The sequence below is a fragment of the Sarcophilus harrisii genome, chromosome 2, assembly GCF_902635505.1.
Source record: "Sarcophilus harrisii chromosome 2, mSarHar1.11, whole genome shotgun sequence".
Classification (NCBI taxonomy): Eukaryota; Metazoa; Chordata; class Mammalia; order Dasyuromorphia; family Dasyuridae; genus Sarcophilus; species Sarcophilus harrisii.
The window spans coordinates 118,336,315-118,353,630 of record NC_045427.1 but is presented as its reverse complement, the minus strand read 5'-3'; the positions used below and the strand labels follow the sequence as shown (position 1 = coordinate 118,353,630).

Below are 17,316 nucleotides of genomic sequence, written 5' to 3'. Positions count from 1 at the left end.
GAAGACCTGGATTTGACAATTGGCTCTGCTGCACATTACCAGGATGATTGCTAACTTCATAATTGGTTACCAAGTTAATTAATCTTTCTGGGACTCAGTTCCCTCATCTGTAAAATGAGGATGCTGGGCTAGGTGACTTCTTAGATCCCTTTCCGCTCTTAGATTATGATCCTTTGATGCTAAAATAGATAAATTGAAGACAATACGAGTTTTTGTCTTCAAAAGGATTGTCCACAAAGTTTCTGGAAATATCTGTGCATTTTGTAAACTTTAAATACATTTATAAACTCTAAATGTGAATTTGTTATCATTTATAAGTCTGTCTGTTCCACAAAAAATAATTTTGTGGACATTTTCTCCCAAAACAAAACTCATTGTTTAAAACAAGGTACATACCTTTATTTTGAAAGTTTTAGTCTTCAGTGGATCCATCATGTTAGGAAAGCTGATATTAATTTTTTCCTTCACAATAAACAACTTTAAATTAAGAGTTAGACTTTTAAAAAATTGAACTTTGTCTTTGTTAGCTTCAGACCAGGTTCCTCTGATTGAAGATCTGGAGCAGATATTTATGCGTTCCTGGAGAGAATCCCATTTGTCAGAGATCCGCCAGTATCAACAAGCTACTCCACAACCCTTCCCTCAAGTTCCTAGTCACATTGCCCCAGTGACATCTGCCCAACTCCCATGGCTGGCTGGCTTGGCAGCCAGTTCTTGTAATGACAGTGTTCATATCATTGAATGTAGTTACTCCTTGGCAGAGGGACTTTCAGAGATGTTCAAGTTACTTATTGAAGGGAAACTTGTGAAAACTAACTACGTTGTGATTATATGTGCATGTAGGAATACACCAATTGACTCCTGCATTGCAGTTACAGGTAAGTCTCATTTTTTCTATTCCTTTTTTCCCCTCTTCTCTACAGGTTGTTCCTTAGAATACTGTCCCTTTTTTTTGCTTTCTAAAGTTTTACCAGTATTTTAAAGTCCAACAAAAATATCACGTCCACTAGAAGTCTTTTCTATTCATGCAATGTTATGTATTTTTGTTTTAATAGAATGTAAACATTATAAAGTCAGGGACTGCAACAAACATTTTAGAACATACAGATTTAGAGCAGTTCCTGATTTTATGATGTTTATATTCTGTTAAAGTATTTCTCTCTCTCTCTGTTACCACACATACATGTTTGTATATGTACACATACATATGTATATACATACATACATACACATATATAACATATATACATATCTCTATTTGTGTCTAATAGTAGTGCACTCTGGGACAGGAGTAGAAAGGGAAAAAAGGGGAAAAAAGGAAATTTAGATGATAACTATTGTAAGTTTGAAAGGAATAGCAAGTTGTACACAATAGATTTGCAGTTTTTTTTATTATACTGTGTTATGGAATTGCTTGTTTTATTCCATATGAAATGAAATAAATGAAAATGAAATAAATAAAAAAACAACACCAGGGATTGTATATTATCTACATTCTAAATATTTCCCTAGAACATCATTGGTTTTAAAATTTATTTATAGTTTAATGTTGTTTTTATCAAACTGTCAATAACACTCTGTTTTTGCCTGTATTTACTATTTTTTGTATTTCTGCACTTGCACAGATTGTTTGTATTAGATTGTATCAGAGTTTTAGGATTGCAGAAATTTTTATCCTTTTTAATGGTAAAACACATGTAAGATGAAGAAAGAAATTTTTTGAGTTGACAGGGTAAAACAGGGATAAAAATAAGTCATAGGTTTTAGAGTTGGAAGGGAAGTTAGAATTTCTTTTTTTGTGATAAAACAATAGTTCACACACACACACACACACACACACATATGTAGTTTAGATGAAATGCCTTTTTTCTTATTTGCTTGTTGAATCTTTATTCCTTTAGTTGGTAACATGGAGCTAAGTGATTTTTCCCATAGACACACTGGTAAAAAAAGAACAGAACCAGTATGTCCTTAACCTCCAAATCTGGGGCTTTTTCACTAAGCCATGTTATCTGCCATTTATCATACTTCCAGCTCATTGCATGACCAGTTAATGCTGGTGGATTTCTGAATCTAGATAATCTTAATGGAAAGTAATCTGAAAGTTAAATTTATCAAAAATCATACCCTCTGACTCTTCAATTCTACTGTTAGGATTTGGTAACATTATATTTAGAGAGATTAGACCTGTGATTTCACTTTTGGGGGTACAATTTTACAGGTACTCTTGGATGAATTCCTATATTGGTTGGCCTGTACCTTTTCTGAAATCTGATCTTAAAGAATTGCGTGGTTATAGAGATTTCTGGTTCTTTATACAGGAGAGTAGGTTTTAGAGGTAATATAGAATAGAAAATGAATATAAGACTAGAAGGGATAGTTTTGGAGTTCAGAAGTCTAGAGTTCTTTAGGCTTCTGATACATACTCACTGTGTGACCATAGATAGGTACCTTAAGCTCCAAATTATGGAAGGGTTGTTAGTTAAATAGATGGAAGGAATTTCAATTCAGTTCAACAGATATTAAGAGCCTACTATATCCTAGGCACTGTCCTACATTCTGTGATCAAAAACAAAGATGAAAACCATCTGTCCCCTTAAGGAACTTGCTTATCCCTTTTCTTCCCTATTTCACAGAGAAGTAAGTAAAAAATGATTTCAGGAGAGAGGAAGTGCTAGAAATTTGGGGAGGCAGGGATCAGGAAAATAGAATTTTATTTTAATTAGAACTAATTCAATTGAGGATTGAGTTGAGCTAAGAATTCCAAGGGGGTAGAAGTGAGAGTAGCATTCCAGGCATGGTAAAAACATCTGTTAAGATGTGAAAGTGGAAAATGAAAAGTCATATCTGGAAACAGCACATTGTATGATTTGTTAGGAAACTAGAGTGCACATGAAGAAAGTCATTTTAAATGAATCTGAAAAACAAGATGGAGCAATATGGTGAAAGACATGCTAAACAATGGTATTTTTTTTTTAAATCAGAGTATCCTAAAGTCTTGGTGAAGTTTTAAGCCATTAAAGTTTGCAGCTTAAAACTGAACTAAGATTTTTTTGGGGGACACTCAGAATCATCTGTGAGGAAATAGGGAGCCACTGAAGCTTCTGGTACAGAAGGGCATGGTCAGATTTGTGTTTTAGGAATATCAGTATGACCCCTGTGAGGAGAGAAGAGAGAATGGAGGCAGGGAAATCATGTTGGAGGGTACTATGGTAGGCAAGGTAAAAGATAATGATGATGGCCTCCTGGAGGGCAGTGTGTAAATGGAAAGGACAAGATGGATGGGAGTGATGTTCTAGAGGAAGACTCAAAACTAAACCACCATTAAATATATAGGGTGTGAGAGATTGAGGAATTGAGGCTTATTCTGAGGTTGTGAATATAGTGGTGCCCTCAGTAGAAATAAGGATGTTGGAAATAAGAGTCTTCATATCAAGAGCTCCCTTGAACTCACAAGTCTATACCCCATTCCCCCCAAAAATGTTACAATCAGTTTACTCTCCTAAGAAAAGAGGGAGAGGGAGAGAGAGAGAAATAGATTTTGGAACTCAAAACTTTTTTTTTTAAGTTGAAAAATTGTTTTATTTGGGGAAAAATAAAATATTATAAAAATTAAAAAGATTGATAAACATTCTTTTCATGGCATTTTGTATGTGTGGAGGGGTGGGTAGGTATTTTTAATAATTTCCTGGAAACCATGATTTCCAAGCAAGACAGAAGATAGAAATTGTTGTTGTCTTTTGAAAATTTTTTTACTAGATTTTATGGACCAATATAATTAAAACCTTTTAAGGATAAAGGGGGGTATAAGAGAGGAAGAAATAGTTATGTGTCCAGGGATCTGAGGAAGCATATAGAGCCATAGATTATCAGAGTTAGAAGAAATGTGTAAAAAGAAAACATTAAAGCTGGGTTTAACATCTCAAATTAACTGACAATTTTTTGTCAGTTATGCTAGTGCTTCCTAATCTTTCCTGTATCATGGACCCCTTTGGTATTTTGCTGAAGTCTGTGAACTTCTCAAATAGTTTTTAACTGCATAAAATAAAATATGTAGGACTGTGATGTGTAAACCAATTATATTGAAATAGTCATCATTATATTTTTTTAAAAATATAAGTTTTTGCCTAAGATCCTAGGTTAAGATCTCTATTTTAGGCTATCTAATTCAAACTTTAAAAATATTAAAAAAAAAAACAGATCAGTAATTCAGGATTCTTCACTAGATAGATGAAAAAAACTTGTCTAGGATTATGTGAATTTTGCCACCTTGAGGTTACTAATTTTTGGCTTATGCAAATTGTTTTTCAAATAATAATAGCTAACATTTATATAGAACTTATTGTGTGCCTGCAATATGGAAATATACAATGAGTTGCTTTGTTTTGTAGGAAAATATCAGGCACGAATTCTCTCTGAAAGCCTACTCAGCCCAACAGAGTATCAGAAAGAAGTAAATTATGAGCTTATGACTGGAAAAGTGGAATCTTTAGGTGCCTTTTTTAGCACTCTTTGTCCAGGTAAGAGGTCATCCAATTAATTATTATTTACTTTCCACATCTATGTGATAGGAAGAAACAAAAAAAAATGGCTTTTTTTTTAAAAGCCAGAAACATATATTTGAATCTTTTTCTAGATATTTTACTGAGAAAGACATTATGAAATAGAAATATGTGACAGACTAAATGTCTAATAATTAGACAATTATACATTTGTCTAATGTCAGGGGCATTGTATGATGGCCCAGACATTTCATTTTGTATTGACCGGTGTTCTTCCTTTGCATGATAAAGGTAGTTCTGGGTGGCAGGCTGTTTTGACTCTGAATATAGTTCTTAGAACTTTATTGTGTTTACTCACAAAAGATTTTAAATATGCTTCTATTCTCTTCTCTTTATCTGCTAGAGGGCGACATTGATATTTTGCTGGACAAGTTTTATCAAGAAAACCAAAATCACATTTCTTCTTCACTTAATACTTCAACAAATAAACCAGCAGCCCTGGATGCCAGTGGGACTCCTTTGTGTACAAGTAAGTAACAAGAGGTTAGGCAGCTGGGATGATCTGGAATTTGATGTTAGCTTTAGATTTGTACACTGCTAAGAATTCAACTGTTAGAACTTTTCATTATTTTCACTACCTGAAGTTTCTGCCTTCTGGCCTCCTGAATTAGGAATGACAGAGAAGTCTGTTTATCTCAGGGGGCTAGATTTTTCTTACCAGTGTTTGAGTTGCCTTCTGGGAAAACACTGAGTTTTCTATTGGAAATATCCCACAGAATAATGAGCTGAGTCAGGCTTAAAGGAGTGATTGGGTCAGAAGCAAAGCTTTTTTTTCACATTTTTATGTTTGGAATTATTCCTCGCAGTATTTCAAACTATTAACATTCCATTTTCCCTAAAATTTCACTTGTTCAAAAAGTCTATATAATAATCTGATACAGAGGAAAGACCCTAGGTCTGGGACCTGGACTTGGATCTCCCATTTACTAATCATATATTGGACAAATCATAACCACCTGTGTCATTTTCCTCATCTGCAAAATGGGAATGATGATACTCATTAGCTTATAACTATATAATAAACGATATAACATAAGTAACTATATAATTACTATGCATATATATATATAAAGTATATATACCTACAGTACTACGTATATAGACTATATAATAAACACAACCTATTATCACTTATCAAGGATATTATAGCAGGAATTCCTTCTTAGGTATGGGTTGAATTAGAATAGAATTAGAATAATTACCAAAGTTCCCTCCAGTCTAGAGGTTTTATAATTCCTGAAAACTGAAAAGGGATTGTTTTGACTGAGTGGAAAGCTATTGATGGAATACTTTATAATTATCTTCATCTGGGTTAGGGTCTTTTTACCTTTTTTGTGTGTCATGGACTCCTTTGTCAATCTAGTGAAGTTTGTAGACCCCTTAAAATAAAATAGAACATTACAAAGAAACCAAATTAAGTCAAAATTCAGTTATCAAAATATCATAGGCCCCAGATTTAGAACCCTTGATGTAGGTGCTAGAGAAAATGTTTTGTTAATAATTATTTTTTATTTTGGGACCAATCCATCTTTTCATCAGTGAAGGTAACTAGAATTTCCTCTACCAATGAAGATTGACAACTGCTCTGCAATTTGTACTGTTAGGCAGTGTTTTTTAAAATAATGTTTGATATATATATATATATATATATCTTTTACTGAAAACCTACTCTGATGATCCATAAAAGGATGGACATATCCTTGAGTTAGCAAAGGCTGGATCATTGGAGCACTTTGCAGAAGGGCCTTATGGAATATCATTTGAATCCTCATCATCAGGTTGACTTTACATTGGTGTATTTTTCTACACCATCAATTCTCAAAGACCTACTAGTGACTTGTAGACAGGTTTCAGTCTGCATGGGTGGCAAAGATGCAATTCTTTACCATTTATATGCTGCATATTTGCATGTTGCTTTTATATACATTAGCACATGCATAGAACCTCAGAGTTGGCAGGGGGACCTCCACTTGGGCTGAGCAGAAATTTCCTTTGCAACATTCCTGACAAATGCTCATTCAGTCTTTGCTTTGAAGACTGCCATTGACGGGGAAATCTCTCTCTTGAGGCTGCTTTAACTATTAGGAAATTCTTTCTTATATGAAACTGAAATTAGGTTTTTAAAATAAATCATAAGCCTCTCAATAGCCTAGTGAGGTTACAAGTTTAGAATGCAGATTCAGGCTGGGAACCAGTAGGACTAGGATTGGAGCCACGTATCCCAGTCCTAAATCTGGGATTACTTTCTATTACACTCCATTTCCTCTCAGTAGGAAATGATTCTCTTTTCAGCATCATGACTTGAAAATCCCTTTCAAATAATGTATTGCAATCCAGGCCCCAGGCTTGCCAGGAAATATAGGTATGCCTCTGGAGTGCTTTTCTAATGTATTCTCCATGTACCATTCAAGTACATTCTATTACCTGGGCCTGAAATAATGGAAAAGCCTCTTTATTGTCCTTCCTGTTTCCAATCTTTTCCCCCTCTAATTTGTCCTAATACCTATTATCCAAGCTTTCTCACTGCTCATATTATGGATGTCCTTGCTCTCAACTGTCAGTTGCTTTATATTGTAAACTGAATAAGTTGAAACATTTTAACTTGCCATTTAAGCCCCTTTGTGCCTTGGTCTTGTGAAGGCTAGATTTATAGTTCTATTTCTCATCTTATGTTCTCATTTCTTCCCTTTATGTTCTAGCTAAGCTGAACTATTAATGATTCACTAATCTTTCTCTCCCTTTTTTGCCTCTGCATTTATAAAAATCCATTCTCTTTTCCTTTTTCATGTCTTCTTGATGAAGCCTTTTCCTTCCTTCTAGGCCTACCTCTTCCATGAATCTTCCTTGTTAGAAATAATCTCTCTTTGCTGATTTTATTTTACCTTTCTGCTTGGTCTCCCCTGTACACTTTTCATTTTAACTCCTGTTAGCTGTTCCAGTCATTGTCTTATTTCCTCAGTTAAAGTGTAAGCTTCTTAAGGCCAGGGTATGGTTTCTATCTCTTCTTGTACTGTTGTACCACATATGGCAGATTGAACTGACTTGGAGTGACTTAACCAGAAGTGCTTGATTTCTAGACTATGGTCTTGAGCGGCACCAGATACGTCCCTTGCAGTTAGCTGTGGCCCAGAAGCTCCTCTCCCATGTGTGTTCCATTGCTGACTCCAGCACTCAGAATCTGGATTTGGGCTCCTTTGAAAAAGTGGATTTTCTGATCTGTGTACCACCTTCAGAAGTGACTTATCAACAGACATTGTTTCATCTCTGGCATTCAGGTATATGGTTGATACTTGTTGAAGATATTGAATATTTCTTCTCCATTTTATCTTTTTAAACTACATAAAAATCTAGTCTTAAGATATTTTATTGTGACTTTGAGGTTTTTTTTTATTTCAGAGACTTTAGAAAGGCTTATATAGGACATCTGACTCAGAAAGCTACTCAGATTCACTGGATGTTTTTAGCTGTCTGTCTTATTTTGTTCTCTTTTGGAAGTGGAAATATTTTTTTTTTCTAATTCATAAATGGAGGGGCTGGGGAAAGTGAGGGAAAAGAAATTTGGAACACAAAGTTTGGCAAATGTGAGTGTTGAAAATTATCTTTTCACATATTTTGAAAATATTATACTATTATTTAAAAAACAAAATGTAAACCCCTTGAGAATAAAAAAAATTATTCAGTCATTAGAAAAAACTTTGTAGCTTATAGGCTTCTATTGGCTATTGGCAGAATAAATAAACATATATGATCATTGGATTTAGAATTAGAGGGAATTTTAGAAATCTTGTTTAGCATTTCTCAAACTATTTGGTTTCTGGACTCTTATACTTAAAAAAAAATTGAGGACCATATCCCAACTTTCAAAATTATGTTTATGTGGGTTACATCTATAGACCTTTATCATGTTAATGTGAACTCTAAAAATAGTTTTGACTTCATGGGCCTCCTGAAAAGGTTTAAGGACCCCCAATGGATTTCTATACCATCATTTAAGAATTGCCAATCTAGTCCAATCTCCACATTTTGCTATTGAGCAGCCTAAGGCCTAGAATAATGATTTGATTAATCCTAAATCATATGGATAGAACTAAGTAAGAGAGTTGGGATTCAAACCAGATCTCCAGACTATGGATTTCCTGTTGGACTCCCTAATGCAGTTTTATTTTCTTCTAGGAGTTTTGCTAGAACTTGGCTTGGAAAAGGAGCATGTGACTAAGCAGAGACTAGAGCAGTATGTAATGAAGCTAGATGCAGAGGCCCAGACTAAATTTAAGGTTTTTCTGCAAAATTCTCTTCAGAACCCTCACACATTGTTTGTCCTAATCCATGACCATGCACACTGGGATCTTGTGAGGTAAGATGACTTAGTTTCCTAGGGGGTTTGAAATTTTCTTAGTAAAAGAAGATTTTAACCTGAGAAAAGACGGCTTACTGGAACATATATAATAGCTATTACTTGAATAGCTCACACTTGAAGCAGTGGGCATAGCTGCTAAAATAGATGGCTGTGGTTTTAATAATTATTATTAATATTTACACAGCACTTCGCAATTTACAATGTACTTTTCTTCCAGTAACCTTGTGAAATAGTGTATGTATGGTCATTCCTATTTTTAAAAAGGGGCTACCAAGGCTTATAGAGGTGACTTTCTAAAGATCAGAGCTTGTATTTGAACCCAGGTTCTTTTGAATAAGTCCTACATTCTTTATTATATTATCCTTTTGTTTGCAAGTAAATTCATGAGTGCGAGAAGCAGTAAGAAGTCATATCCATATGGCTTTTAACAGCAGAAGCTTTACTACTTCCTAGCTGTTTGAGCTGGACAAATAACTTGATCTCTGTGTGTCAGTTTCTTCATCTGCAAAATGGGAATTTTAGTATTTAGCTAGGTTATCTATTAAATTTTTTGTGATACTAAAATAAGGTACTAGATAGCAGAACACAGTAAAAGCGATGATACGCTAAACAAATGACAGGTATATTTTGCAGGGAAAATAGCATCAATGTGCCTATCTCATAGCTATAATTCATTTATGTAAACCTTGGAACACAAAGTTTTTCAAATGTGAATGTTGAAAATTATCTTTGTATATATTTTGAAAATAATATACTATTATTGAAAAAACAAAATGTAAACCCCTTGAGAATAAAAAAATTATTCAGTCATTAGAAAAAACTTTGTAGCTTATAGGTTTCTATTGACTTGGTAGAATAAATAAACATATAGGATCATTGGTTTGTAAAGTACTTTCTTTTTTGCAGGTATTTGTCATAATTTACTGTTATGATTACATCAGGACAGGCAAAGCAAAAATATTTTTGTTTATTAGGAATACTAAGGTCATTACTTAAAAATGTTAAACTAAATTAATTAAATTAAGACTAGTTGGTCTTGTTAGGTACTAGTTATATATTATACTACTACTAATTAGGTATTTTTATTTCTAACTATTATTATTACTATATATACTATTATTCATATTTATTGTTACTGTATATACTATTATTAATATTTCTAAACTCCCAACAGTGCTTATCTAGATGGTAGTATACAGATTTTATAGATGAGGAACAGAAATCCAGGGGGTTTAAGTGACTTGGTCCCACAGCTAGTAAATGGCAAAGCTGTGGCTAGAAGACAGAAATCTTGACTTGTGGTTCACAACTCTCCATTAGGGGGTCCTGTAAAATTTCAAAAAATAGTGGTCACTTTTTATTAAACACATTACAAAAATCCGGGTTTTCATTGGTATAAGTATCCCATGTTTTTCACAGCTGTAAAATAGAGATAGTAATTAAACCTGTGATTTTTTTTTTTTTGGTATAGGAAATTACAAGGTCAAGAAACATTGTAGCCTGTATCATTGTAGCCTGTATAATTTATTGTCTTAGACAGTTACTGAGAAAGTTAATTGACTTAGGGTCATTGAGAGTATATGCCAGAGGCAAGATCGTTAGCCTGCTCTTTCTGGCTTTGTACTGACTCTCTATGTAATGCACAGTGCTCCATCCATTTGTCATATGCCCTAGAAACAAACCAAAACATTTGCTGGGTAATGCTCTGGCAATAAGCCTTTTTGTTTTCAGATAGAGCATTTACTTTGATGGATGAGAGTTGAGTCTCCAGGCTCATACTTGGAACAACATTCTTGCTTTCCAAGATCTGCCAAAGTTCACACTTGAACTAGAATAGCTTTTGGAATCTGTTGCCTCTGTGCTGCCTCCAGATGTCAGAGGAGTGCTTTGATAGAGCATCTGTTTTTATAATACAAAGTCAAGTTGAAGATACCATTTTGTATTTCCCTTTGTGTTAGTTTAACCTCTGATTTGATACATGTCTAGAGTATTTGGGGTCTGAACACAGAAGAGAGCTCATGGATGTGATTTCTGAATCTTTCACAGAACTGACTTACATTGTAACCTTGGACAATTCAATTAAGGTATATGAGTCTGTTTATTTGTGAAAGTGATCCTCTTCAAAGGGCTTAATTTATAATCTGTGATGTTGACTTGATAATATATTATCTAATCATTTTGCCTATGTTTATGAAAATTTTTTTAAACTCAAGGATATATGAAGAATACTCTTATTCTCTCACTAAGATTTTTTTCTGTCATCTTCTGTAGATACTTATTTTGAAAAAAATAAAAAAAACCTACTCATCAAATGTCATTCTGATGGGAAATACATAGCCTATGACCTCACAGAGTTTCAGTCCAACATAAAAATAAAGCCTTTGCCTTTGAGCTTCTATACAATGGGAGATGTAGATATGAGTCTTTGCCTTCAAAAGTTTCTGGTTTAATAGTATTATAGAAAGAGAGTTGAATTTAGATTCAAGAGAGATCTGGGTTCAAATTTTTCTTACATTAGATATGTGACCATAGAGTAGTCAGTTAAATGCTAAATATTTGGGATTTTGCTTTCCCTATCTGTAAATTGGGAATGACTGGAATACCTCTCTTATTAGGATAGTTGTGAGGATCAAATGAGACAATTGATCTAAAGTGTTTAATAAAGTTTAAAATAGCATATAAACATCATCTTTTCACTATAGAGTGTCATTCTCCTTAGATTTTACAGTTTAGTTTGGAAGAATGTTAACATTAATAGGTAAGATAAGGTGTTTTTTGTATCCTGTATAATTCTATATAATTCATGGGCCTAGAATGAGAATGACCTAAGTTCAAATACAACCTCAGGTACTTGTTAGCTGTGTGACCTTGGACAAATCACTTAATCCTCTCTGCCTCAGTTTCCCCATCTGCAAATGAGCTGGAGAAGGAAATAGCAAACCTCTCCAGGGTCTTTGCCAAGAAAACCCCAAATAGAGTCACAGAGTCTTATACAACCAAAACAAATCAACAATTACCATCATTGCAACAAATTCATAATGAGTATTCATTAGTGGTCTAGTTGCCCTGGTTTTTGAAGCATCTCTGTTTTTTTTTTTTCCATTTCTGCTTAATCTGCCATCTCTCCATACTTCTTCATGGATTTTTGGTTTTCCTTTAAAGGGTTAGTTATAGAGTTGAGAGTTAACAGGTTTTTAATTGCATGCCTATAGGTAAATATTCCTTTGCAAATAATGTAGAGTTACAGAGTAAGTTTTTAAAACAATTCCTGCCTTCCAAAAGGTCCCAATTTATCCTCTAAACATAGTCAATTCAGGTTTTTATACTAACAGTGTCCAAATTTTTTTTTAATATTAGACATCAGACATTGTGTAATTAATTATGGTTTTAGTAACAGATTTAGTTACCTTCTTAATTAAATTTTGCTTAGATGGACTCATTCAGATTACTTTGTATTCCCTTTATACATATTCATGCAGATCAAAAACATATTACAGCATCAGGGAGAATTTAAACTGCCTTATAGATACTCTCCAAAACAGCTAATTGAGAGCATATTTTAATATTGATGTTGCCTTTTAGGGAAATATGAGATTAGCTAAACAGTAGAATGAGTCAATAGCACAAAATAGGTGCTTAATAAATATTTATTGATTGTCTGAGTCAAGATTTTTTTCTAGTCCCTTAAGCTCTCAGATTCTTAGGGATCAGCTTTTCTGGTCCTGTCAGCATTCCATCAACTTCTCATTCCTGAAACCAGAGGGTCATAAAATCCAATTCATAAATCTTAGACCTGTCAGGGTTCTCTTAGAGATACCATCTTTACAATTCAAGCCTTCTATGCCAGGACAAATTAATGGACCTTTCTTTTGGTTCACAGGGACTGAGTCATCCTCTTTGATAAACCATCTCAGCATTCTGCCCCCTTGATGGGCAGAAGTCTATTCATATATTAACCTAAATCCTTTCTGTTTTAGTCCCATGGTCATGTTGTATTCTCAATACACATTGAAGACAACTATTCAGCACCTAATTAAGTAAAACTTGTCATAGATTTCCCAATCAGTTGAGCTAGCCCAAAATAGAATGGGCTATCTTGGGAGATATAAATGAATTCCTCTTCAGTGAAGTCTTAAAGAAAAGCATAATTATCCAGTTTTCAGGAATATTGTAAAAACTGTCTTTAACTTTATTTTTTAAAGTAAATCAAGAATCCCTTTGGCAGTTTACTAAGGCCTATGAACTCCTTTGCAGAATAATATTTGTTCCCTACATTCATAATAGAAGGAAATAATAAATTTCAATTAGAGATTGATGGAAATAAAGGTGTCATTTTTTTCTCATCCAAATTTATTCCCTGAAATATATCCATGAATCCTAGATTATTAGATTAGATGATTTCTGAAGTACCTACTCTGATTCTGTAGCTTCATTTAGAAGGTACTGAGAGATAGTATTATGTAATCAATAGTGCTGGATTTACGATATTAAGATGGGTTCGATTCTTACTTTTGACTTTTATTAGCTATATGACTATAATTACTTAATCTGACAGCTTCTAATTACAGTAGGTATGACAATACTTGTGTTATCTGTTTGCTGTGGGGTTCAAAATGAGATTGAATATACACACATATACATATAAACACACACAAATATATAAGTATATGTACACATGTGACTTATTCATGTTATATTTGTGTGCATTGCAAATTTTGAAGTGTTATTTTAATATGATCTGTTTTGAATGTGTGAGTGTGTGCAAATGTTATATGTGTGTGTGAATGTGTTGTGTGTCTGTGTATATATGTGCATGTGTGAGTGTGAGTGCACATATGTGTGTCTACCTTAAATTTCTTACTTGAAATGGGACTTTTGTCTTTAGCTTCTCTAGTTAGTGGGCATTTAGCTTTTTACTCAGAGGAAACACAAACAACTAGAATTCATTAAGTGCCCGAGGAAGCCAAGTGAGGTAGAAGAATGCTGAACTTGGAAGCAGGAAGACTTGAGTTCTAATCTTGCCTTAGATACTACCTCTATGACCTGGGCAAGTTAGTTAAAGTTTTTTTTCACCTTTAGTTTCACTGTTTGTAGAATAGGAATAATTATGGTGCCTACCTTGACAGGTTTATTGTGAGGATCAATGAGAACATTTGTAAAGTTCTTTGCAAACCTCAAAGAACTATATAAATGTGAGCTATTTAATATTGTTATTATTGTTATTGTTATTATTCAATATTGTAATATACTATATACTAGAATAGGTTCTGGGGATACAAAACCAAAATAAAACTGTCCCTGCCTTCACAGAAGCAGTGTTTGTACATTAAGTAAATATAAAATTGGGCAAAGAAAATTCAAGGTAATTTCAGATGTGAGATAGGGCTGAGTGCCTATGGGCAATCTAGAAGGCTCTATGTAGGAGATGATGTTAGAGCTGACTTTGAGGAAGGCTACCTTAGTGCCCAACACATGAGGCAAACTATTCCAATTTTGGAAGCTATGAGTTATTCCCTTAGATTGAGCTGAAACCTGCTGCTCCAGTTCTGTCCCTTAGAACTGTGGAAGGAGGAGAAGGAATCCACTTTCGAATAGCAATCCTTCAGTTACTTAGTGATAGCTATTATATATGTTCCAGTAAGCCGTCTTTTCTCAGGTTAATCTCTTGCAATTTTTTCAGTATGACATGATTTCAGGAACTTTTAGCCTTCTGATCATTTTGTTTTTACAGTTTATTAATGCCCCTCCGAGAGTGATATCCAGAAATAAACACTCATGTGTTCATTATTATTATTAATTCAGACTGGTTAGCTCAATTCAGTCAAAATGACCTTACTATTTAGGTGTAACTTTTGACTTATTTGATGCGGGGGACACAATTTTGAGGCAGAGCGAACATGTTGGTTACCTAGGAAACAAGATTTTAATTTTGCCTCAATTTAGGGTAAATTCTTTTAATTTGTTATTGAGTTTGCTACTCCTAGGATTTTTAGTACATTTTGAAGAAGATTTTGAGAAGTGAGTGAGATTTGAAACTAATGGGAAGTATCACTGTATTTTTTTGAGTGACCACGTATGTTGCATTTTTGTTTGCTAATAATAAAAATGTCACTCTTGTTTCTTCTTTTCTCTTTTTTCTCTTTTCTCCCAATGCCAGTAGTGCTGTTCATAATCTCTATGCTCAAACTGAGCCATCAGTAGGACTTGTTGATCGACTATTCAACTGCAGAGAGGTGAAGGAGGCACCCAACATTGTGACCCTCCATGTGACCTCCTTCCCATATGCTTTACAGACTCAGCACACCCTGATCAGTCCTTACAATGAGATTCACTGGCCGGCTTCCTACAGTAATGTAAGAGATAAATTTCTGGGGATAATTTTATAATTCTCATTTACATTAGAGCTTGGAGAAATTATATAGTAGAATATAAAATATGATACTAAAACTTATGGAATATTCATTTATTGATTTGTTCATTCAACCAGTGTATTTTTGGATGGAAATATGGCATAGTATCCAGAGAATTAGCTTTGGATTCAGAAGACCTAAATTCACATCTCTGATCTACTACTTGTTTCTGAAATGTTAAAGAAATTACTTAATGTTTTGGTGCTTAATTTTCTTTATATGTAAAGGAAGTTGATTGGCCTTAGGAGCTAGAATCTCTTCTAATTCTAAAATTTTTTGATATTGTTTTGTGCAAAGCAAAATATTAGTACAGAGAAACACACATGGTTTCTGACTTATAGTCCAATAGAACTTAACTTTCATTCTGTCCTTTTCAACTTTTTGAAAACCTTCCTAAAATATTTTATCATTGTAAGTTGAATTTAGAGTTTATTAATTGAATATCTGATGATCAAATGTCTTTCTATGGCCTTAGATCATCTTGCTATAAACTATAGTTCTCAATGTACAGAATGTAAATATAAGGTGTAGGAGAGAAATCACAAAAACAGTAATATAATTCACATTTCTTTGTCATTTTATAGTTCACAAAGTACTTTACATCCATTGTCTGGAGTATTTGTAATAGACGTGTTCTTTGATATGATTACCCTATAATTTTTCAGATGAGGACATTAAGGATTAGAAAAATTAAATTTCTTGTTCAGGATTTATACAGCTATTGTGTATTTGAGTAAAGATCCAAACTCAAGCTTCTTGAATCCAAGACCAGGGCTATATCATAATGTCATGAAAAAAACTTGAAGCCTTGAAATCAACCCATTTACATGTTATCATCTGCATTCTTTTCATTATAACAGAATACAGAGATATTTCTGATTACTTAAGAGTTGTGGTTAAGTTCTAGAAATTAGGATTTTAGTGTGAGTATATATTTTGGTAAAGTTGTAATGTGGGTTGTTATTGGGACTGATGTTAAAATGTGTAGAATTGGTTAGAATATGTTAGCCATTCTAAGAGAAATTTCTTTATCATAAGCTTAGATTTCTTTTTAAAATTTTCATTTTTTATTTATTAAGTTTTATTTTCTCTTCTTCATTCTTTCTAACCTATTGGGGGAATATTTTGTAACAAACATGTAACAAATTCCCCACATTGACTATGTGTAAAAATGTATCTTGATTCCATCACATCTCTACATCATTGGACCACTGGAATTATAATGAACTTAAATTTCAATAGAAGCTTAAAGAACTATAGTTGACATCTTTCTAAAATCAACTTAAAAGTTGTTGTCTAAGTAAAATGAATGGTTGTGGGAAGGCCTTCCTTAAAACAAATTGCATGATAAAAAATAAATATATGCTTTTCGTGGAGGAATCGCTGGTGATTCTGATGAGTACAAAAGAATAAGAATAGTTTTAATTTTGTTGCCAGTAAGAATGGGCAGTCTCAGGAAACTGGTATGAGAACATTTCTCTGTAAGTTCAGATGTAGAAGGGCTATTTATTTGCTAGTTGATTTATCTTCATAAAGTTTGTACTTTTCTCCGTTACTCAGTTTTGTAGTTAATAATTCTCATGTAGTTGGCTTGTCTTTTACTGTCTCCTGCCAGTTTTTCTGCTTTCCCCTTATTATTTCTTCATACTGCATTCAGTTCTTTATACTATCCTGACTCTCTGTACCAGAGCCAATCTATAAAAGTCTTAGCCTTTTAGTCAATTTATTTTAGATATACTACAGTTTATTAATGCGCCTCTGAGAGTGATACCCATGATATTGGGGGATGTGATTGCATCATATTACACTGATCCTATACTTCATTTGAAATACTCCTTGATTTTGTGTTTATTGCAAAAAGAGGATGGTGAAATTGTGTGTTGGGAACTGTCAAGCATACAAACTCATCAAAAATTTCATGACAAATAGTAGTCCAGTCAAGATCCATTGTATCCATGAGTGATGTGTCTCAATTACTAATTATTTG

The 17,316-nt window shown here is 33.6% G+C and overlaps 1 protein-coding gene across 10 annotated transcripts in view; it reads left to right on the top strand.

Moving 5' to 3' along the window:
• GREB1 (growth regulating estrogen receptor binding 1) overlaps positions 1 to 17,316 on the top strand; it is a 157,314-nt gene that overhangs the window by 79,908 nt on the left and 60,090 nt on the right. For 9 of the 10 annotated variants that reach the window (XM_031950668.1, XM_031950669.1, XM_031950670.1 and 6 more), the window contains 6 exons: positions 528 to 878; positions 4,392 to 4,520; positions 4,906 to 5,031; positions 7,640 to 7,837; positions 8,736 to 8,916; positions 15,077 to 15,272. In XM_031950668.1, coding sequence (XP_031806528.1) covers positions 528 to 878; positions 4,392 to 4,520; positions 4,906 to 5,031; positions 7,640 to 7,837; positions 8,736 to 8,916; positions 15,077 to 15,272 — 1,181 coding nt within the window. The remainder of the gene's footprint in view (positions 1 to 527; positions 879 to 4,391; positions 4,521 to 4,905; positions 5,032 to 7,639; positions 7,838 to 8,735; positions 8,917 to 15,076; positions 15,273 to 17,316) is intronic. The other variant, XM_031950671.1, reaches the window with a different exon arrangement.